Genomic DNA, 24,146 nt, shown 5'->3' with positions numbered 1-24,146 from the left:
AATGACAACAACTCACAGAGCGATTAAGGGATAGGACATAAGGGAACACATGAGAAACACTACCTATTGTTCACAAGTTTTTTTATACTGCCATGTTTCTTTAGCATAAACTCTACGATCCGGAAACCTTGGGTTTTTTTCACATGTTATGTAAAGTGCTATGTCTATTTACAGCACCATGAGCGAAATCCATGCCTATGCACGATATGCTATCTGCAGGTCTTAAGTTGGCAGTAAGTAGTGCATAGGCCTCGCACTGGCCCTCTGTCATAAACAGATAGCTAAGGGTTAATGTCTTCTACACCTGGAAAGAAGTACCTGAAACACCTGACCAGAGGATCAATCAGGAAACCAGACTTTTTCAGATCTGGGTGGAGGGAAGTTTGTGTGTGAGTCCTTTGTTTTTTGTTCTTCTGCCTATCTCCCTTTCGGCTATGGGAAGGATTTCTTTATTTTCTGCTTTCTAATCTTCTGTTTCCAAGTTATGAGTACAAAAATAGGTTTGTTTTTTTGTATTTACATGTATGTAGTTGCTGGAATGTGTTAAATTGTATTCTTTTGAATAAGGCTGTTTATTTATATTTTTTTTAAGCAATTGACCCTGTATTTGTCACCTTAATACAGAGGACCATTTTTATGTATTTTCTTTCTTTTTATATAAAGCTTTTTTTTTTTTAAGACCTGTTGGAGTTTTTCTTTAGTGGGGAACTCCAGGGAATTGAGTCTGTGCTCACCAGGGAATTGGTGGGAGGAAGAAGTCAGGGGGAAATCTGTGTGTGTTAGATTTACTAGCCTGACTTTGCATTCCCTCTGGGTGAGGGGGGAAGAGAGATTAGCTCTCGGTACTTCTGTTTTCCAAGGCTGGAAACGGGGAGGGTGGAATCCCTCTGTTTAGATTCATGGAGTTTGCTTCTGTTTATTTCTCCAGGAACCCAGATAAACAGAAGCAAACTCCGTGAATCTAAACAGAGGGATTCCACCCTCCCCGTTTCCAGCCTTGGAAAACAGAAGTACCGAGAGCTAATCTCTCTTCCCCCCTCACCCAGAGGGAATGCAAAGTCAGGCTAGTAAATCTAACACACACAGATTTCCCCCTGACTTCTTCCTCCCACCAATTCCCTGGTGAGCACAGACTCAATTCCCTGGAGTTCCCCACTAAAGAAAAACTCCAACAGGTCTTAAAAAGAAAGCTTTATATATAAAAAAAGAAAATACATAAAAATGGTCTCTCTGTATTAAGGTGACAAATACAGGGTCAATTGCTTAAAAAAATATGAATAAACAGCCTTATTCAAAAGAATACAATTTAACACATTCCAGCAACTACATACATGTAAATACAAAAAAAACCACCTATTTTTGTACTCACAACTTGGAAACAGAAGATTAAAAAGCAGAAAATAGAGAAATCCTTCCCATAGCCAAGAGGGAGATAGGCAGAAGAACAAAGAACAAAGGACTCACACACAAACTTCCCTCCACCCAGATCTGAAAAAGTCTGGTTTCCTGATTGGTCCTCTGGTCAGGTGTTTCAGGTACTTCTTTCCAGGTGTAAGAGACATTAACCCTTAGCTATCTGTTTATAACACTCTCAGCACAGGGGTGACTTTCACTCAATATGATGGTCAATAATAGGAACAAACTCACAAACTCCCACTAACCTCTAACTCCCACTAACGGGAGTTCCGCTTGAGTAAGGACTGCAGGATTTGGCCCAGTAGGGAAGTGTAAACAGATCAACGGTGAAATCCTGGCCCTGCTGAAGCAAGTGGCAGAACTCCCACTGACTTCAATAAAGCCAGTCTTTTAAAATTGGCTCATTAAGTACAGCTAAAGAGATCCATGTTGAAGAATCACTTTCCTGAACTTCAGTAGATTGTTTTCGCTTTACCATTTTAAAGCTTTCTTTTGAAAGGGAATGGTGCTGTAATAATAATAACCAATGATATGCATGAACATCTGTGCGAATGCAGACTGCTAGTATTTTTTAAACTATTTATTTAGAAAGTTTTAATAGGTTTACAAATTCTTGCCATTTAAATACCAGAAACAAAACAACCATTGCAAAAGTTAGCTTTTGTTTACAGACATTATATGGGAATACAGTCATCAGATCTTTCTATTTAACAGGATGTTACCATATTACAGAGTAAGCATCATTACACTATCTTTGTCATCTCCAGTGATTTTATTAAATTGAGTGAAATCTCTATATACACATATTTAACAGACGAGGTATGTCTTCCAAATGTTTATATTCAAAAATTGGAAAGGTGTGCTGGGCTTTTTTGCAGGTCAATGTACTTTCAGACTTGTCTTATTGTGCTGCATTTTGAGAATCACACCCCTCCATACTGAACCTGCTTTATGTTTTCTTTTACTTCAAGTCATCTAATTCAGGACATTTCTGGGCTGAACAATTGATTTGTGATTGACAATTGCACTGCAAATAACATGCAGATAATTTAATACCTCCTACTGCAGGAGAAGTATTAATTATGCACAATGAATCCAACTGAGAAAAAGTCATAGAAAAAGCACTTGTCTATAATAAACGAAAGGACAGGTAATATCCAAGTTCACAAACACTGTTCAGGGAACACTGAAAGCAGCCTCCACTGTACTTTAAGCACCTGACATAAGCAGTCAGATCTCCTATATGCATTGCACAGCTATTACTGGAAAAATTATGCACCATGACTCCAAACACTCACTTGGTAAATATTTTTGCGTGATTTTCAAAGGTGCTGATCATTGTAGCTCCACAGGGAGGTGACTATATGGCATTTGGCTGTGTGATTGTAGCACAAGTTGACATGCCTGTGCCAGCTTTGGTATAGCTAGCATGACTAAATATAGCAGCGAAGATGCATTGGTATGGACTTCAGCGTGGGCTGTACAAGCCCGCTAGGGACCTTGGGTACATACTCTTATTGTTAGCCTGTGCTTTAGCTATGCTAGCTAATGACAGCGCAAGTATACCAGCCCATGCTGCAATCACATCTCTGACTGCAGCGCAGACACACCCTAAAGCTCTGTCTACATTAGAGACATTTGCACCAATGTAATTATACCGGTAACTCACCGGATTAAATCACACTAGTGTAAACCCCGCATTAGAGTGGTGTCACACACAAGGAAAGTTTCATAGATATAGTTTTGCCAGTGCAAATGTTTCTAATGTAGACGTGCCTAAGACTCTTTTTAAAAAAGAAAATCAAGAGAATTACTTTTATTTATCATCAGACTAATGATTTAAAATACATTTCTAATGAAATTACATAGGTTACACTCATCTTCTCCAGTGTGGACACATGGGCATAACCGAGGCCAGAATCTGGCCCCTATGTTTCTCAGTAAGGGCTGGATTTGAGCTGGTAAACTGCTCTGGTGAGTCTTGTGAGCCTCTATCAGCTTCTGCAGAATCTAAGATATTTTATTTGCCTTCATAAATCGAGTTCTAGCCCTTCCCTTATGGTGAAGTAAACCTTATAGGCTTGAATTTCCACTGCTTTGCTCCTTATGTAATCTTTTATTCCTCTGTGAAGCAGGTGCAAAGGTCTACATTCTGATTTAATAGCAGGGCGAAAAAGATTTGGCCTTGGAAGACTAATTCAATATACACTTGTTTCACGTTGGGGGGGAGGAGTTCTTCTCTATTCTAGAGCAGATACACAGTACAGCAATCACCGAGTTTTAATACAGTACATTTCTTGGATTAAATGTATAAAAGAGGATACCAAAATTATTACCCAAGGCTATTGACCTTCGCCCTGCACTTAAATAGAGAAACAAGCAAACTTACCTCTCCTGGATCTGAGATGAACTGTTCAAATGGTGTTAGCAAGTAGGACAGCAGGTCAAAGGCATTCTGAGCTGTTGGGATTGTCCCAAAACCGCTGTACCATAACATCATGCAGAAAAGCTGTACAATCAATCAGATAATACATAATAAGCATTCCTCATTAGACAAACATTCATTTTCATTTCAAGACTGCATAATTAACTAATTTAGTTCTCATTGATTTTATGTTGATCATCGTTTTCACTTTAAGAAGTCAGGTATTTTCTATGCTGCAGCTTAACCAGAATAAAACGACAGAGAGCCTGATGCTCAGCTCATGTAAACCAGTGTAGCTACCTCGAGCTCAAAAGAGGGACGTTGATTTACACCAGCAAAACTCTGGCTAAGAGAATTTATAAAGAGGGATAGCATTTTATTCTTGAATTCTTAATGGAAGGCTATTAGAATGCATAAAATGCACAGCATACTACAACACAACTCTTACAAATGTATAAAGCTATAGCTATATCAAGACAGATATACATATAGATACACACACATGTATGTTAATATGCAAAAAAATTCATTTCAAGCAGTTAGGATTGCTACTCACAACATGGCTGGCACCAACCCCCAAAAACAAGAAAATGAAGAGTTATGCCACCTACATGTACATACCCTTTACTACTCCTCCCAGAGGCACAAACTTTATCATTACCATATCATATACTATGCACCTCAATCTTGACTCCACCCCCATCTGTACACACACTTAACCACATTATCCTTCCTCAACATTATGTATATTTGGTACAGCAGTTGGTTGTGTTGGGAGAAGGCAGTCCGGCAAAGGGGGTATTTGCAGAAGGGTGGTTAAAGGGGGTGATAGAAGGCTGGCATATGCAAAGGGGCAGAGTTAAGGTTGCGATGGGTGGCCTGTGATGCATAGTAGTTGTAGTAATGATGAGTGTAGCACTGACTTCAATGCAGCTATGTCAACTGACACCAGCTGGGAATTACACAACAATACACGACTGAAATCTCTAACAACAACAGTTTTAAAAACTAGGGTTTCATTTTGAGCTAGTTATAAAGTATGCTAGTGCCTTACCAATATCTGCAAGAGGGCGAACAAATATACAACGCCTCCTGTCATTAATCCATTCCACCAGGCAGCCCAGCCATGCTGCAGAGTTCTCGGTGAGGCTTTCTGAGATTGTTCCTTCCCACTTTGCTGTCCTTGCTGTCCATCAGCTTCATCAATTGACTCCATCACTGTTGGCTTGGGGAGACCTTCAAATGCAAATTACATGAGCAGGGAATGAAAAGCAGTGTAAGTCTGAAGCCATCACGGAGGCTGTGAGGAATATTATTTTTGTAAAGATGCTGGTTACCTCTCGGTTCTGCATCAGTAAGTGCAGCTCAAGATTCAAGCGTCACGCTCTATTAGTACAGCAGTATTCACTTACCTTCGTCAGAAAAAATAAGTGTGGGAGGATAAATTATTTTTCTTTTATTTCTGTAGTAACAGAACCTGGGGCTTTGTTGTTAATAAATTCTCATTTACATTGCTGCATCTTTCTTTTCTTCTTCTTTTTTTCCTTAAGGAGCCCTGGGTTTGGTTCCCAGCTCTGGCCACTCATCTGCCGTATGATGCTGGGCAAATCATTTAATCTCTCTGCCTGTTTCCCCCTTACTCATTGCCAGTCTGGTCTATTTAGACTGCAATATGTCAAGACAGAGACAGTCTCTTACTATATGTTTGTACAGTTTCTAGCACAACACAGACCTTGATCTTGGTAGCAACCTCTAGGTGTAGTAAAAGTAATAAATAGACTGGTCTGATTTTGCTCTGACAGCTGATTACTACTGGTGCAGTGCCATTGGTGTCAATGGAGCTACGCCAATTTACACCAGCTGACTGTCTAATCACAGAATAGTAGCATTTTATCCCCACTTTGTATAGGTGTAATTGAATTCACAGGCTGCGAGGCAGCAAGAAGTCAGACCCATTAACGTGAATGAAATTACTCCTAATTTATACTGGTGTACATTAGAAGAGAATCAAGCCCAGAGATTGCCCTGTGACCAAGACCATAGCCATGGCAACAAATCCTAAACCAAGCACACCAGCATAGAATAATGCCCACAGAAGGGCTATCATTGTGGTTTGCTGAGGTAAGATTTCTTCAGGATGCATCATTGTTCGTCGCTGATTTTTCAAAAGATCCAAAAAACTGTAAACTTGGGGACTGATCCTCAGCTAGTGTCCATTGGCCATAGCTCCACTGAAGTAAACAGAACAATGGATTTACATCAGCTGAGGATCTGACCTTAAACACAGAAGATAAGACTTTATAGAAGCATGTTATCTCCCTACTTAAACAGAATACTGTGTGGATGGACAGAGCCAATAGCTTCTTATTCTCCCTTATCCAGCTGTTCTTCTCCTATTCAACTGAAGGTCAGTGGTGCCCCCGTTCGAGAGAACAAGAGATGAGCCCAGATCAAAGGTACCCACAGTACAACACTCTTCTGCAGATGCAGTGCTGTGGACACAAGGTTTCAAAGGGGAAGCAGCATAGAGCAGAGTATGCACAGCAACATGGGCACACACAAATGACATTGGTTTTCTTACATCACAATGAATTCTACCGGTATAACTTCTGCATACAGCTAGGCCTAAGAAAAACTTCCTCCACTAAAGAGGAGTGCAGAGTCTGGTCCTATTGTATGCAGAGCTAATAGTAGCACTATAGTTAAGATTATCTAAAATGCCTTCAGTATAAGCCCAGTTGCATATAACTATGCCAAACTTTAGCAGTTTAGGTTGAAATTCTCCATGCTTGCTCTCAGCTTCAGGTTGATTTTTTAATTTTATTTCAACAAAAAACAGCACAGTCAATTCCCAGGACATGACTAGGGAAAAAGAAATAGCTTTGCCAATAGTAAACAATTTTCTCTTCCATTTGTTGAAGAGTTCTAGTTTCTCTCTGTTTTGGAGCAGGAACTTGAAATTTGGTAGGAGTAATCCTGAGATGCGAGATGCTTTCCCAGGGAAAGTATACTCAGATCTAGCTGAGTTATAAGCCTCTGAAAGTTTCCATTTGCACATGGTCAGTCCATCTTATTACAGTTTGTACCTAATGTCTCTAAATATTCTATTTGCTCTGAGCATTGCCCCAGCCTCACTGACCCTTCATATGTATTGAGTAATTCTCCTAGACCCCGTACACCTTCCTGCATGCCAACTGCACTACGTATGCTCCTAGACCATAATGAGCCTCCTACATGGAAGTTATTTGGCTAGAGCTCTAGACAGGACACAGGCAAAGCAGCAACAAAGCACCTTTTCCCCTTTTACAGAAGGAACAGCTGAGGAGTTGCATAAGGTCACTTCTGGCAACGCTGGAAATAGAATCCAGCCTCTAACATGGCAGACACGACTTTTCATTCACTTAGGTAATCTGCCTATCAGAATGAATGGCTCAAAGCGATGTGCTTGGCTGTGGTGTCCATGATCTTGAGAACACAATCAGAGACAAGAACAGAACACAGGAATCCTGACTCCTAACATTCCATTGCTGTCTAGCAATAGTTGTGCAAGCAACTGGTAGTGTGTTACTTCCCCCTCAAGAAGCTAGACATCTGAAAGATAATAGTGTACTACTGCCATTAGCTCCCCCCCCCACCCTCCACACCTCAAGTGGTAGAGGTCTGTGCTATGCATCTAAAACTCATAGGTTCAAATCCTGCTGACGACTTACGTAGGGAGTCAATATGGTACCAGAGAACTGATATTTTTATTTTCCAGTGTTCTACATAAAAACCTAGGAAGTTACATACAAAATGTATGTTAAAATAACATTATGACTTCAAAGTCAAAAAGTCAGATGTTAGGAAATTCCAGAATTAAGGCCAGCCTTATCTATGCAAAGAAGTTACACCACTCTAATTAAAATCAGTTTTGAAAAAGTGGACTAAATACAAATACACCTATATAAGCCAATGTAAGCGTCCATGCAAGCTTCTGTGCTGATTTAACTATATCCATTTTAAAACACACCTTAAATTAACCCAGTGCAAATCTGTGTGTTGACCAGGTGATAGTCTTTAATTACATGGTCTCATTCCATTTGTTCTAGAGCAGTGGTTCTCAACCAGGGGTCTGGAGCCCACTGGGGGGCCACAAGCAGGCCTCGGGGGGTCTGCCAAACAGGGCTAGCATTAGACTCACTGGAGTCCAGGGCAGAAAGCCAAAGCCCTACCGCATGGGTCTGAAGCCCAGGGCCCTGAACCCCATCACTCGGTGTTGAAGCTGAAGCCTGGGCAATGTAGCTTGTTGGGGGGGCCCCTGTGGTGTGAGGCCCAGGCAACTGCCCTGTTTGCTGCCTGTAACTCTGCCCCAGGCTTTTACATGCAGAAAACCAGTTGTTATGGCACAGGTGAGCCATGGAGTTTTTATAGCATGTTTAGGGGGCCTCAGAAAGAAAAAGGTTGAGAACCCCTGTTTTACAGGATCCCTGCCTCATTCAGTGAACAGAAAGAGCTGTGAATGAGGCAGAGAGCTGCAAAAAGAGAAAGGATGTCAGAGTTAAGGCACTGGACTGGGACTTGGGAATGCTGGTTTTATTCCTGGCTCTGCCACAGACTACCTATGTGATTTTCGACAAGACTATTATAACGCATGCATACAAAAGAGATGATTAAGGGTGCACAGTCAATCTAACTGTGGCATTCCCTAACTACTTTGCCGGACTTTAAAACCTGATTGTTCTTTTGACATAGCTTTGTGCACAATGTTAGTAAAACATATTCCACCAAAACCTATTATTTTCATTTGGCTGTTTTTGGCAGCAATTCATAATCATCCTGGATTTCTGGTTCACACAGATTGTGGTTCAGACACCGTAAGATTTGGCTCACTGCCAAACTCCTCTGGTAAAAAAATCATTTTTGAGTCACAGTCCAATGCCATTACAAGCAGTCCTATGCTTGTAAGGCAACTTGAAATATCAAAATAGACAAAGCATTATCTAGTGCCATAATCTAACCTACTGTCCCTGCAGTTTGCAAATAAAGGGTTTCCAGTCTGGATCAGACCAATGGTTCACCTGGTCCATTATCCTGCTTCTGAAAGTGGCTTCCAGCATGAGATGGTTTTAGAGGAAGTAGAAGAAACTCCGTAACAGATCCTCTCCCAATAGGAGACGTTTCTTCTTCACCTCACCAATCAGTGGTCAGCTTATGTCCTAATGCCAGGGCCGTCCTTAGGCATAGGCAACATAGGCAGCTGCGTAGGGCACCTGAAAATTTGGGGCACCACTGGGTCTTAGTGTCCACCCTCTTGTTTTCCTATCCCTGTTCTGACCCTTCCTGCAGGCTCCCACAGATGGCTGCTCTAGCCTGGTGAGTCTTCCTTGGGAAGGAATCTAGTAGTTAAAAGTGAAAAAACCTCCAGCCTGCCAGACCTATTAGCACAACATCGAAACTGTTAAAGAGACATTCAAGGGGTAATAAAGCCATTTAACAGGCATTTGCCAACCCCAAGGTATATACTGACAGGTTTCAGAGTGGTAGTCCTGTTAGTCTGTATAACCAAAAACAAGGACAAGTCCTTGTGTCACCTCAAAGGCTAACAAATTATTTGGGCATAGGCTTTTGTGGACTAGAACCCATTTCATCAGATGTCCACGAAAGCTTATGCCCAAATAAATTTTTATACTGTCAGTTTCTGACTTTACTGACAAAAACAGTTGTGCATTAATGTAATATTTACACAGAACATGTCAGTCTACAGGACCTTAGTTTAAAATTTGCTTTAAAAATATTTCATTAGTGAGCTGGTGAAGATTATAAAATCACATTTCTAAAAAATGCTTGCATAGAGTTTTAGATGCACAATCATCTTTAGCCTTAAATGTGTGGATCTTCACACATAGTTTTTTAAATAAATCCTTCAAAAGACCTCCCTTATCTAAAATACACATTTTAATTACTATAGTTAAAAAAAAAGTGCTTCCAAGTCTTCCTGTCCTTTCTGTCCATCCCTTCACCACCTCTCCCCCACTCCCCACTGAAGAGAGCCCTTAAAGGGACAACAGTCCTTCCCTTCCAGATAGCTGGACAAAGAGTTCCCTTTCTTTACTTCTGACTATCCGACAAACTAGTTTTAAAAGAACCCTCCAGCAAAATCAGTACCTTAGTAAGACAAAATCCTTGTTATACCTAAAATCTCTGGAAACATATTTTTTTAAAGTTGGTGAAATTTCATAACCATGTCTCTTGTTATGGAGATCACACAAAGTAAAAGATGGTTACTCACCTTTGTAACTGTTGTTCTTCGAGATGTGTTGCTCATATCCATTCCAGTTAGGTGTGTGCGCCGCGCGTGCACATTCGTCGGAAAACTTTTACCCTAGCAACTCAGTGGGCCGGCAGGTCGCCCCCTAGAGTGGCGCCGTCATGGTGCTCGATATATACCCCTGCCGGCCCACTCGCTCCTCAGTTCCTTCTTGCCGGCTACTCCGACAGTGGGGAAGGAGGGCGGGTGTGGAATGGATATGAGCAACACATCTCGAAGAACAACAGTTACAAAGGTGAGTAACTGTCTTTTCTTCTTTGAGTGATTGCTCATATCCATTCCAGTTAGGTGAATCCCAAGCCTTTCGTAGGCGGTGGGGTTGGAGTGAAATGTGGCAGAATGAAAACTACTGAGCCAGAGGCTACAGCATCTCTTGACTGTTGAACCAGGGCATACTGCGAAGCAAAGGTATGGACCGAGGACCAATGGAGCTGCGCGACAGATCTCGTGGGTAGGAACACGAGCCAGCAAGGCGGCAGATGAAGCCTGAGCCCTGGTAGAATGCACGGTGATGTGGCTTGGGGAAATACGAGCCAAATCATAACAAGTGCGGATGTACGCCATCACCCAAGATGAGATCCTCTGAGAGCAAGCCTTCCCTTTGGTCTGCTACCGTGACAGAGCTGGGGCACCTTACGAAATGGTTCTGTCAGCGCAATATAAATGCGAGCACTCTACAGCTGTCCAGGGAGTGCAATTGTTGCGCCCATTGCGTTGAGCTGTGGGTAACATGAAAGGCCGAAACTACCTTAGGGAGGAAAGCTGGGTGCGGTCATAACCGCACCTTGTCTTTGTGAAACCTAGTGTACGGCGGAACCCCCGTAAGAGCTCTGAGCTCGGAGACTCGTCTGGCCAATGTAACAGCTACGAGGAAAGTTGTTGTCCAAGACAAGTATAGCAGAGGGCCGGTCGCGAACGGCTCGAATGGGGGAGACATAAGTCTGGTTAAAACTAGGTTGAGGTCCCAGGTTGGGGCTGGGCGGCGCACCCGAGGGTGCAAGCGCTCCAAGCCCTTGAGGGACCTCGAACCCATAGAGTGTGAGAACACGGAACGTCCACCTTAGCCTGGCTGGAAGGTAGAGGTGGCTGCCGAGTGTACCCTCAGCGATGAAACCGCCAGGTCCTGCTGCTGAAGGCCAGAGGCAGGCCAAATAGAGGGGATCGAGACCTCAGTAGGAGCAAGATCGAGCGTATTGCACCTGTAGAAGAAACGCTTCCACTCGGCCCAGTACGTTGACCAGGTGGAAGGCTTCCTGTCACCCCGGCACAGTTATGCAGCAGCCACACCGTGAGGCGAAGAGGCTGCAGGTTCGGGTGACGAAGCCTGTCGTGGCCCTGAGTGATGAGGTCTGGGTGGGGTGACAGGGTAATTGGGTCGGTTATTGACAGGCCGAGCAACGTGGTATATCCGTGCTGCCTGGACCACGCTGGAGTGATCATGATGATGCGCGCTCTGCCCCTGCGGAGTTTGAGTAGGACCTAATGAACCAATGGGAACAGTGGGAAGGCATAAAGGAGTTGGCCTTTCCACGGCATCAGGAATGCGTCCAAGATCGATCCCGAGGAGAGACCTTGGAAGGAGCAGAACATCTGGCATTTTCTGCTCTCGCGGTGAGCGAACAGGTCTATGTGAGGAAAAATCTCCACTTCTGGAAAGCAGAACGCCTCACATGGGGCAGAGTGACCACTCGTAAGACAGGAAAGACCTGCTGAGTCAAAGCGCCAAGGCGTTCCGAACGCCTGGGAGAAAGGACGTCACCAGCTCCATCGAGTGGGCCATGCAAAAGTCCCAGAAATGGATGGCCTCCTGACAAAAGGGGGGAGGACCATGTCCCTCCCTGGTTATTTATGAAGCGCATGGCCGTTGTGTTGGCTATAAACACCGAGATACCACGGCCTCGCAGCTGCCGCTGGAACCCCTGGCACGCCAGGCGGACTACTCTCATTTTTGGGGCATTGATGTGGAATGCCAGCTCCCGAGAAGACCAAAGGCCTTAAGCTCGGAGGTGACCATGAGCACTCGAGCAGAGAGATGACGCGTCCGTCGTCAGGGGCAGTGAGGGCTGGGGCGGATGGAACCGCATCCCTGCCCACACCAGGGAGGGAGTTAGCCACCACTCTAGGGAGCCTAAGGTGCTCGAGGGAATGGTGACTACCATGACCATTGGCTCCCTGTCCGGGTGGTACGCCGAGGTGAGCCGGACTTGGAGAGGACGGAGGCGGAGCTTGGCGTGTTTGGTTACAAACTTGCGGGCAGCCATGGACCCAGGAGACTGAGACAAGTGCGAGCCGAGGTCGTTGGGAAAGTCTGCGGACCTCGGATGATTGTTGCCATCGCCTAAAACCGCAGTTGTGATAAGCAGGCTCCGGCTAGGTCGGAGACCAGGATAGCCCCTAGGAAGTCCAACCTCTGCGTGGGAACCAGAGTGGATTGCTCTATAGTAATCATCAGGCCTAGACCTGTGAATAAGACCGTGACGATGCCCACATGCTGAGTGGTTTGTGTCTCGGAGTCTCCTCGGATAAGCGAATCGTCCAGATACGGAAAAACGCATATCCGACATCAGTGAAGGTAGGCGGCGACTATGGCCGTAAACCAGAAGTACTGACGGTTGGCTAGAAAGCGGAGGTATCTCCTGTGCGGAGGGAAGATGGCGTTGCGAAAGTACGTGTCCTTCATATCGAGGGCGGCATAGTAGCCCCCAGGAGGCAAGGATGGAATAATGGTTCCCAGGGATACCATGCGGAACTTCAACCTTATCCTAAACTGGTTGAGTCCGCGCAGGACTAGGAAGGTCTGAGACCTCCGTTCGAGTGGGGGACTAGGGCATAACGGGAGTAAACCCCCTTGCCCCTTTCGTCAGTCGGCGTCTGCACCTCTTGTACGAGGAATTGCTCGTGAGAGGGGTCCCTGAAGGGGGACAGGGCTGGAACAAATTAGAGGTGGTACCTATGCTCAACCGTGCGCAGGACCCAGCGATCTGAAATTAACTGGGGCCACGCCAGGAGAAAGCGGGATTGGGAACCCGGCCTGTGACTGGTACACCGCCCTCAGGCGCACCTTGGAAGGTTCGTCTTTGGTCCCAGTGGTAATTGCGAGGGACCTTGACCTTGGCTCTTTAGGGGTCCTGACGTTCGTCTGCAACCACCTTGGCCTCGCCGTTTGCCAAAGTCCTGTCTCTGGCTAGGCACAGAGTATGGCGTTTGGGGACAGAAAGGGCTGCGTTTGGTCGCTGGCATATGCATGCTGAGAGAGCGCATTAGGACCCTATTGTCCATCAGGCTTCGCAGCCTGGGGCTGTCTTTGCCGTGAAGAGGCCTTTACCAACAAAGGGTAAACCCTGAAACCTGAAGCCATGAGATGCACCTCATGGCTACACCAAAGGCCAGAGTCCTGGCTGCTGAGTCTGCTGCGTCCAACGAGGCCTGGAGGGACGCTCTGGGTACCTTTTTTCCCCCGTCCTCCAAGACGGCAGCAAACTCTTGGCGGGAGTTTTGAGGGAGAAACTCCATAAACTAAACTACCTTCACCCAGGTGCTATAATTATAGCAGCTAAGCAAGGCTTGTTGCTTTGCTACCCAGAGCTGCAGGGCCTCTGCAGAGTACACCTGGCGGCCAAGTAGGTTCATTCGCCAAGCCTCCTTCGGTTTCGGGCTGGTGCCTGCTGGCCATGCCAATACCTCTCCTTAACAGACTGAAAGACTAGTGAGCAGAGAGGAGAGCGGACAGACAAGTAGTCGTACCCCTTAGAGGGCCCCATACCGGGTCCTCTACCTCTGGGACCTCCTCCACCTCAGGTTGTCGGGGGGCGTATCAGAATCGTGGTCCTGAGCATAAGATCTGCGCATGTGGGATGACACGGATGCGTGTCTAGATGGCCATGGAGGTACTAAAATAAGGCATGGGCAGAGTCTCTGGCTCTATCGGACCTTGCCCAACTCAGCACCGGGGACCGGCACCGGGAGGCGTACCGGTACCTGGAACGAGATCCAGACCTGCAACCAGAACGGTGCCGGGAGGTCAACTGAGATCTCGAGGCTCGGGGAGAGGCTACGGGAGTCACGGTACCTGTCGCGGTGCCGGGAGTCGGAACGGTGCCGATAGTAGTGGGTCGGCGAACGGGATACCGACCGGTGCGGCGAGTGCGACCGGTACCGATGAGGAAAACAGCACTGGGACTGCAAGTGGTGTCGGGTGTGCCGACAGGACCTGGAGCATCTGCGGGACCGTGATCATGAACGGTGCCGCTCTGCTGTGCTGACAGAGGACGGTCATATGAAGAGACTGTATTACCCGCACCGGCGGTGCCGAGGTCAGGCAGCATCAACTCTGTCATGGCAATGAGATCCCTCGCCGTTGGTAATGTCTCCGGCGTGGAGGGAACAGCAGGCTCAACCACAGTGCATACTGGGGAGCTGTCAGGCACCGGATTCGACGGCCCTCGTGGGACCGGGATCGACGGTACCGAGGTCGTCAGAGCTTCGGTAGGTGTCGGTGCCGGGCGATCCGACTTAGACGAGCTCTCTGGCTGTGGTGCAGTGGGCACGGAAGCAGCAGGAGCAGTAAGCTCAACCACGGCGCGTGCTGGGGAGCCGTCAGGCACCGGATTCGACGGCCCTTGTGGGACTGGAATCGACGGTGCCGACGTCGTCGGTGCCTCAGAGGTGTCGGTGCCGGGCGATCCGACTTAGACGAGCTCTCTGGCTGCAGTGCAGTTGGCACGGAAGCAGCAGGAGCAGTAAGCTCAACCACGGCGTGTGCTGGGGAGCTGTCAGGCACCGGATTCGACGGCCCTTGTGGGACCGGGATCGACGGTGCCGACGTCGTCGGTGCCTCAGCAGGTGTCGGTGCCGGGCGATCCGACTTAGACGAGCTCTCTGGCTGCGGTGCAGTTGGCACAGAAGCAGCAGGAGCAGTAAGCTCTACCACAGCGCGTGCCGGGGAGCTGTCAGGCACTGGATTCAATGGCCCTGGGGGACTGGAATCGACGGTGCCGATGTCATCGGTGCCTCTGCAGGTGTCGGTGCCAGGCAATCCGACTTAGACGAGCTCTCTGGCTGCGATGCAGGTGGCACGGAAGCAGCAGGAGCAGGGGGCTCAACCACGGCGCGTGCCGGGGAGCCGTCAGGCACCAGCAGGAATTGTAGGCTTTCTCGACCTCGGAGGAAGGGAGCGGCGCCGAGTCGACTTCGGTGCTGGCGACGGCCGATGCCGAAAGGCCTTGGCAGTACCGGCGGGGTCCGGTGCCGAGGAGGTGCTTCTGCCAGCCGCTTGATCATCGCTCGGTGCCAAAGGTGGAGGGGTAAGTGAAAGTCCCGCTCCTTTTTGTTCTCGGCTTAAAAGCCTTGCAAATGGGGCACTTAGCTGTCAAGTGTGATTCCCTGAGGCACTTCAAACAGGAGTCGTGTAGATCTCCCTTCAGCATCGGCTTCTGGCAGGCCAAGCCCATTTTAAAACCCGGTGAGCCGTGCATGGGCTCCAGCACCGGGTGCAGGGAAGGGGCTACTTCCTGAACCCCGCTAACTATTACTAAACTAACTATGTTAGCAAAGAAAAAACGTATAACTATACAAATATATATATAAAAGGATTATAACTGCATAACTATATACGAGAACTACGAGTAGCTAGGGAAGTGGAGGTCAGCTAAGCCGCGCTCCACTGTTCCAACAACCGACACAGGCGGTAAGAAGGAACTGAGCAGCGGGTGGTCCGGCAGGGGTATATATCGAGCACCATGACGGCGCCACTCTAGGGGGCGACCTGCCCGCCCACTGAGTTGCTAGGGTAAAAGTTTTCCGACGAATGTGCACGCGCGGCGCACACACCTAACTGGAATGGATATGAGCAATCACTCGAAGAAGAAATTACTGTTCCCTTTTTCTAAAAGCAAAGAACATTGTTATGAACACACTAAACCTCTCTGATTAATTTAAAAGAATGTCTTTGTTTCAGTGAGTTAAATATGTAGTAATCTGGAATGCTGGCTTAAGATTTGAGTACATTTAAAATATAAATTCAACTTAGAAATACTGATGAAGAAAATGTAAAACAGAGAAGAGCTGCATCATGTATTCCATTATATGTAATGTTGTATTCAGCAGGACAGCTGACTCACCCTTACTATGAAGTTTTTGCAAATAAATCTCTGACAAACTTCAGGGCATATCAAAAAACCTGTGACTGACATTTTTTATTCCCAAATTTTAGTGCTTTTAATTAGGTACTTTCTTCATGTCCATTCTGCATGAGGGAGAGTGCATGGAAGTCTCTGCGGGGAACTGTGACTCTCCGCCACCATGAGGCAGGCTGGGCATCTCATTATCCTTTGCTGTCAAGTCCCTCCTCCCCCTCCCCCACCAGGCTGTGAGCTTGGGCTGCCATCCGGCATAGGGGCACCAGTTTAATAATACTGCATAGGGCCCCATAAATCCTAAGGACGGCCCTGCCTAATGCATATACCCAGAGGATTTCATTACTGCTCCCCCTATATTTGTAGCACTCTCTCCAAGCATATATGTAGATAGACAGACAGATAACATGATAGGAAAAAGAGAAATATATATAGTATTCGGAATCTTTAGAGTACTAGAATCCTGACTGCATGCTAAAGGGCAGCTATAGTCATGATGAGTGAGATAATGATGCCTCGGAGCAACAAACATATGTGCCATGATTCAGAGGACAAGTGTTTCAGAGGTTCAGTGTTGGGCTTATATTAGTGTGTACAAATCAGCAGGGAACTCCCAGGGTCTGACATTCATCTTTTACATTAGTGGTTTGTGGAAGAAATACAAACTCTCCAGAGCCATACATGCTGTAGTTTCCATTTCATCAGGAACCTTGTGCCCTCTCCAGTGGATGGATGCTAATGCTCAAGAGATTACTACAGCCCCATTTATAGTCAGATTTTACCATTTATTTTGGGAATAAAGACCCCTTCCCCTGCAAACAACAACAACAACGTTTCTAATGGTGGAAAAAATGTACTATACCAATAAAAATGTGAACACTTACACAGTCATTACACATTTACTCATATCCAATATATTGTACATACGAGAATCTTATATCTGGGAAATCCCACAAAGGGATTTTTAATCAGTAAAATCCAAAAACCTAAAACAACAGTTTCTGTGACTCAGTTTCTGTGACTGTGATATTTCTCAGATCAATGGTGTATTGTGTTTATGCAACATATAGACCCCTAATAAAAACAGCATTTAGAAAGCAACATAAAGACCGTGTTTATATCAGGGCTGGTGTCCTGTGAGGGAGTGATAGACTGGGTTTAAATTCCCCTTAAGACCTAAGCACATAGAAGAAAACCTTGCTTCCCATTCTGTGAGCTGGAAAGCCTGAAAAGCAGCCAAAGACCAAGCAGGGGGACCAAGAAGACCAAATTGATCAAAGAGGGGGAACTCCAATTCATGCTTCATACCATGGAGGGTCACTCTAGGACAGTGCTGAAGGAAGAACATTTGTGGGAGAGCAAGAGGTACAGCCGGAGGATCCATGAACTAAACAGATCTACTTGTCGAAACCTCAGGATAGGAAGTGAGTAATGGGCCACGTCTGCTACTACTGCCCTGAGACACCTGCAGCCACCATGCAGTGGCAGCTTGGCTGCATTGTGCCTTGACTCCCATTTGTCAATGGAAAGATTCCATGCCCTTCCCAAACTCTACACAAGCCACTCATCCTGCTTTCTGGGGGGTGGGGGTCGGGGGGTGAAAATTTCCCCTATAGAGAGATGTCCAAAAATAGGAAGCATTCTGAAGTATGAACATATTGGCAGAATTTTAATGCCAGGAACATTACTGATGTTTTAGATAAACATCCTAGACCCACACAAGACGCCTACATCTTCTGATGTTAAAATTCAGCCACCTGTTGAAATCGTGGTCACTGAGCTCCGGCTATCTACTTGGTAAATCTGTGATAGAATAGAGAATACTCAGTACATTTACACTGTTTATAGTGGTCTGTCACTTATGGGCACATGCATCTTCATTCTGTATGCAGGTGAGAGCCACTGGCACTATCCCTTTGCAACTATAATGAAACCTCTTTCAAGTCTTCAAGTAACCAGGGGGGATGGCTGGGGATGAGGTTCAGTTCAATAAGCAAACAGATGTCTGTCAGGTGTTGGCAACTTCAAGAATTTTTCCATAACGGAAGAGCAGCCTGAGCCAGACAGAGAAAGGTAAATGAGGCAAATAATCAGTGCAAGGAATGGATCTTAGGAACATTAGAAGGACGCTGTCCAGAGATTGCGTCATTCTCTCTTACCTCAAATGCAATGAGGTGAGGAAGAACGGAAATGGGATAACTAATCTGCAAGCCAACGACCAACCTTGCCACCTTGAATCTCTCCACAGTCTGTAACGGGTGTCGGAAAATTGTGGTCTTCTTGGGATGGGACATCAGAAGCGGACAGCTGTCATATTCATGTGTTACAGAGAGCTTTTTGCATAGCAAATGGGTTCATTCCTGTCTCCCTTGGAATTTGACTGGTGGATCACTATCTCACAGCTCAAGATAGCTAAATTAAATGTCCTTATACTGGTCTTATGCCCAGGGGGCAGGCCATTAAATAAGATATGCCCTGTTACTGCTGTTTATACATGGGTCTGATTTGTCACTTCTTCTCATGGCCTTTGTGCTGCCTGATCATTGTTTCAAGATCTAATAGGTAACATTGAGAAGTATGGCAGTACTGTCTGATCTCTACTGTGGCCTTGATGCTGATAACTGACCTTTGGGTTCTCTAACTCTTTCCAAGTCTTCTCTAAACTACAGGCCACAATCCGGCATTTGTTGCTTCCATTCCGCTTCACCAGGGCATCACTGCATCTTTTTGACCTGCTGTCTTCAAAGTAGTCTGACATGGGTGTCTCCTTCAAGCAGCTGGATAAAATGTTGGCCAAGAGAAACAGGCCAGGGTTCTGAAAAGCATCTGTGTCAGAAGATAGAGTGACACAGTAAATAGGGTAAATAAGCCTCCCAAATGTAAGAGTCGGGGCGGTGGGGGGGAGGATTTACTCTGACTTAAATGAACTCGACTCAACATTTTAAATCCTCTCTGGAGCAAGTCCAAATTTTAGCATACACAGCACCCAAAAGCATGTGCTCAGTAAGCCTGTCATGTGAAACCACCAAGAGACCCACTTCAGAAGATCAGACAGCTCGATTCAAACACTGAAAACAACTTGGATAAATCTATATGTCCCAATTTGTGGATCACTTTATGCTATAATTCATCAAAGCAATTCTTAAGCCAGTTTGATATTTAACTGAAAGTCAGTGGAGCTGACTAACAATGTTGGGATTTAATCTATCACTTTTAGGTTTCAGGGTTAACACTCTAATTGAGAGGAATGGGGAAGGTTATATCTTTCAGAACCATTGCCTCAGGCACTCTGCAAATTCAGGAAGATATCACTCGATCTGCTTAGACTTGGTTCCCCTTTTCCATGCCATCAGAAAGGGTTAGAAAAATTTTACCTTTTAAAATTAAAGTTCAGACTTAGAACACAATTCTGCAACTGTGGAATTGTGTGATATCCTATATTCAAGGTTCCAGTGTCTTACATAAATGCACCTATAGATAGAAAGTGCCCACTTACTTTTCTTCAGTCTATTGTTGGAGCAATATCTATCTCATCCCCTTCTCCCTTTTGGAAGGAAAACAAGAAACAAAAATCCCTTTTTAGCTCAAAAAATGAAGATTTCAAATGCTTGGCCAGATGCTGGTGTGGTAGACAACAACCCAGAGATACCTGTGCTCATCCTTAAAACTGCCTTCCTTGCTATTAAGCGACCCCACATGTGGCAGTTTGGACAAATCTAAATGACCCAGACTTAGCTTCATCCAAACTTAACTTGGTAGGTTTTTGTCCTCAGCATAGTCTACAGACTGTGGAAGAGATTCGGTAGTGCAGATGGCAAGTGATGTCTGGGGAGATGTAAAAATTGCAATGTAGCGAATAAGGATAGGCACAAAGATCAGATCTCAATCCACCTCTCAAATTTAGTGGTGCTACAATTTGAGGTTGCTGTCTGAGGTCATCTCTAATAACTAGCAAAGAAAGAAAACGTCAAGAGAAACAAAAGCAAGAATCAAAATGAACTGAGAGTCCTTTCAAGTAAACCATGCACAGGGAATTCGCAGAGTTAAGTCACAGAACAATCAGAAGCCATTTAACAGGAGATCAAAAACCATATGAAAAAATTAAATAATAAGGAATTCTTACATTTTAATAAAGCCTTTCATTCTACAGAAGCCCAAATGAGTTTATTGAGTTAACTATGGGCTTTAATTGGAAATGTGCAAGTGCAGCCAAGAAACAAGTTTGGACATATTGCTCTAGCTGTCTATACTGTACGAATCAATTCCCACCTAGTGAAATGCAACCATCTCTGGAGTGGAATATGGCAGATGAGCAACATGGCAGAAAGAAGCTGGCCAAAAAAGGTACACTTTATTGAAGATGTGGTTAAGAGATTAAGAAAGAAGTTAGATTTGAAAAGAGCGAGAGCATCTGCTGGTGACATGTTCCCACCTTCATTTTCTTCTGGTTTTATGTTGTCTCTTGCCCTCTTTCACCCATTTAGTTAAGTTCTCCCTTTCTCCTTCTGCTCTGTTCCATCTTTCCCTCATCTCTCTAATTGCTTCAAGAAGCAGCCACTAGTCCTGGAACCCACAAAGGGAGAGGCAGTTCTTGACTTAGTCCTAAGTGGTGCACAGGTTCTAGCTCAAGAGATGAATATAGCTGAGTGGCTTGGTAATAGCCACCACAGTGTAATTAAATTTAACATCCTTGTAAGGGGAAATATCAAAGAAACCCACTACAGTATCATTTAACTTCAGAAAGGGGGCATACCCAAAAATGAGGAGACTCGTTAAACAAAAATTAAAGGGAACAGTCACAAGAGTGAAATGCCAGCAAACTGCCTGGAGACACCACAACTGAGGCTCAAACTATATGTTGTGACAAAGTTCTGACCTTGTCTCAGTGGGTCCTGAGCTTCCAGGCGGATTTACGCTAGCCTCAGAGGCTCACTGTGACCCTCCACGTAGTTCTTCTCTCTAGAGGCAAGAGTCACAGCCTACTGAGCCATTTTCATCATAAGCCAGCAAGGGAGGTGGGAAGAAGCAACCCTCCCTTGCACAGTCTCTGTTGTCTCTCAGTCTCTGTGATTAATCATGGAGAGTGCGGAGGGGGGGAGGATACCAGGCCCTCCCTCTACTCTGGGCTCCAGTCCAGGGACCCTAATAGTAGCAGCTATTGGTAGCTGACCTGTTGAAACAGGATGAGTAAAATTCCCTGGACCACTTCCCCATAGCACTCTTACCTCTGGGCCTCCTTCCTCGTGTCGGACAGGGTTTGTACTATCAGTTTTTTCAGCAGCACAGCTTCCTCCTACAGCTCCTGACACACACACACCTCACTGACTAACTGGGAGGCTTTTAACAAGTTCCAGCCAGTCTTTGACTGCCTTCAGGTATCCCAATCAACCTAGCTATCTCCACTGCTTTCTAGAAGGATCTTAATTGGCCACAGGTGTCTTGGTTAACCTGGAGCAACTGCCATTTTGTTACCCTGGTACCAGGGATTTGTTTAGCCTGGAAATAACATACTTGTTCCTCAGTACTTTCCTATACCATCTGGCCTTGCCCCGTCATAATGTATACTCCAAATTTAAAAAAAACTCACCAAAACAAAACAGTAAGAGCACCAAAAAATGCCGCCATGACTAAACAAGAACGTAAAAGAGGCAGTTAGAGACAAAAAGACTTCTTTTAAAAATTAGAAGCCAAATCCTTACTAAGGATAATAGAAAGGAGCATAAATTCTGGACCCAGATTTCCTGAGACCCGGGGCTGTGCCTTAATCACCAGGACATCCTTCCTTTGCTCTGTCAATTTCTGTACAAACTCCGAGAACAAACCAACCATTCTGTGTTCCTCCTCTCTACTGTAAATAAGGTCTGCAGAAAAACAAACAGCCCCATCCATAATGGCCTATCCTAATCTCTGGAGGAACTGAATGGGAATCTTGCACCTGAGTGTTTGAGCCCAGTTAGCTGACTTTCTACTCAGCTGTTCCCAGCTCAACCGCTGAGTCACAGACACTCTCCACTTCATTTTCACACTGCTCCCACTCAGTCCACCTGCCATTTCATATGGGAAGGGTGGGAGGGGAGAAAAAGAGGCAAGTCAGAAGAAATATTCTCATTCACCCATGCCCATTCTTACAGTATGCTGGGTCACAAGCAAGAACAGGAGCCCAAGCTGCCAGAGAGGGGTACTGAAAAAAAATCAGATGGCATGGCACACAGCCTCCCCCTCTTCTTCCAGTCCCAGACAACATGTTGCAGGCCTGAGCAGATTTCCAACCAGTCATTTTAATTGCTAATGCTTGAGAGCCTATTCCAAAGGGAGGGCAGTCTGTCCATTAATTTCAATGAGCTTTGGCTCAGCCCTTGAGTTTGTCCCTGTGTTCTCTGCATCACAAAAGCTCTCTACCATGCTGTAATTCTTCTACACTCCAAAACTTTTTGAGCCACTGTCTAGTAATTGACTGTTGCTGCATGAAGATGGCTTGATGACATGTTAAAAATACCATCTTTGGGCAGATCACATCCCTACTAAGGTTATCTTTATAGAAAGGCACTCCTACAATAACTAAAATGTTCAAGTGCCCACAGAATCCTTCTTCCAAAAATCAAGATCAGAATTCCATTAACAATTCTGTGGACACTTATAAGCCCATAAAGAATCCACTTCATTGACGAGGAAGAGCTAAACAGGTGTTAAAAACTAGTAAATGCTTATTTTAATCTGTAAAATAAATTATGTTACTCTGAAGCAACACGGGGTCCAGATACACTGAGCAAGAAGATGCAAATTTACATATGAGACCAGAACTGCACACAGTATTCCAGATGAGGTCTCACCAGTGCCTTGTATTGTGGTAATAACACTTCCCTGTTTCTACTGGCAATACCTCACTTGATGCATTCTAGGATTGAATAAGCCTTTTTCACAGATGCATCACACAGGTGGCTCACAATCATCCTGTGATTGAACAATATACTCAACTTTTTCTCCTCCTCTGACTCTTCCTACTGATAAGTCCCCAGTTTATACCAAAAATTCTTGTGGTTAGTCTCTGAGTGCATGACCATGCACTTTGCACTGTTACTCCAGTTTTCAAGGCTGTCCAAATCTTCCTGTCTGATGGTCTAGTCCTCCTCCATATTGGGAATACTAGAAGAGCTCTGTATAATCTCGAAAGCTTGTCTCTCTCAATAACAGAAGTTGGTCCAGTAAAAGATATTAACTTACCCACACGGTCTTTCAAATATCCTGGGACCAACACAGCTATGACAACATTGCAACCCAACTTTATGTCATCTGCAAATTTTATTAGCACACACCCACTTTTTTTGCCAAGATCATTAATGAAAATGTTAAATAAGATTGGTCCCAAGACCGATCCCTCATAAATTCCACTAGTAATGTCTCTCCAGCAGGACAGTTCACTTTTCCACATGACTCTTTAACCAGTTCTTACCCACCTTTCAATTCCCATATTAATCCCCATCTTCTCTAATTTAACTATTAATTAACTATGGAACTGTATCAAATGCTTTACAGAAATCCAGGTAGAATAGATTTACTACATTTCCTTTGTCTAGAAAATCTGTTAGCTTCTCAAAGAACAGAACAGGTTGATCTAGCATGATCTAGCTTTAGTAAAACCATGTTATATTTTATTCCAATTACCATTTACCATTTAACTATTCTCTTTTTCAAAATTTCTTCTAAGACTTTGTATGCAATTGAGGTCAAACTAATGGGCCTGTAGTTTCCTGGATCATTTTTTTTCCATTCTTAAATGTAGGTGCTATATTTGCAGGTCTCCAGTCATATGGTACAATCAAGATTTGATGGATTCATTTAAAATCCTTGCTATTGGTCTTACAAT

At 45.0% G+C, this 24,146-nt stretch overlaps 1 protein-coding gene across 5 annotated transcripts in view; it reads right to left on the bottom strand.

Annotated features, from left to right (window-relative positions):
• The window catches only part of PTPN5 (protein tyrosine phosphatase non-receptor type 5), a 150,610-nt gene that overhangs the window by 46,766 nt on the left and 79,698 nt on the right, over nt 1-24,146 (bottom strand). For all 5 annotated transcript variants that reach the window (XM_050953701.1, XM_050953699.1, XM_050953703.1 and 2 more), the window contains 2 exons: nt 4,896-5,077; nt 3,806-3,925 (listed from right to left, as the gene is read on the bottom strand). In XM_050953701.1, coding sequence (XP_050809658.1) covers nt 3,806-3,925; nt 4,896-5,077 — 302 coding nt within the window. The remainder of the gene's footprint in view (nt 1-3,805; nt 3,926-4,895; nt 5,078-24,146) is intronic.

The sequence above is a fragment of the Gopherus flavomarginatus genome, chromosome 5 (assembly GCF_025201925.1).
Source record: "Gopherus flavomarginatus isolate rGopFla2 chromosome 5, rGopFla2.mat.asm, whole genome shotgun sequence".
NCBI classification, from domain to species: domain Eukaryota; kingdom Metazoa; phylum Chordata; order Testudines; family Testudinidae; genus Gopherus; species Gopherus flavomarginatus.
The sequence above is the reverse complement of the archived record's forward strand: the minus strand, read 5'-3'. Positions and strand labels throughout refer to the sequence as shown.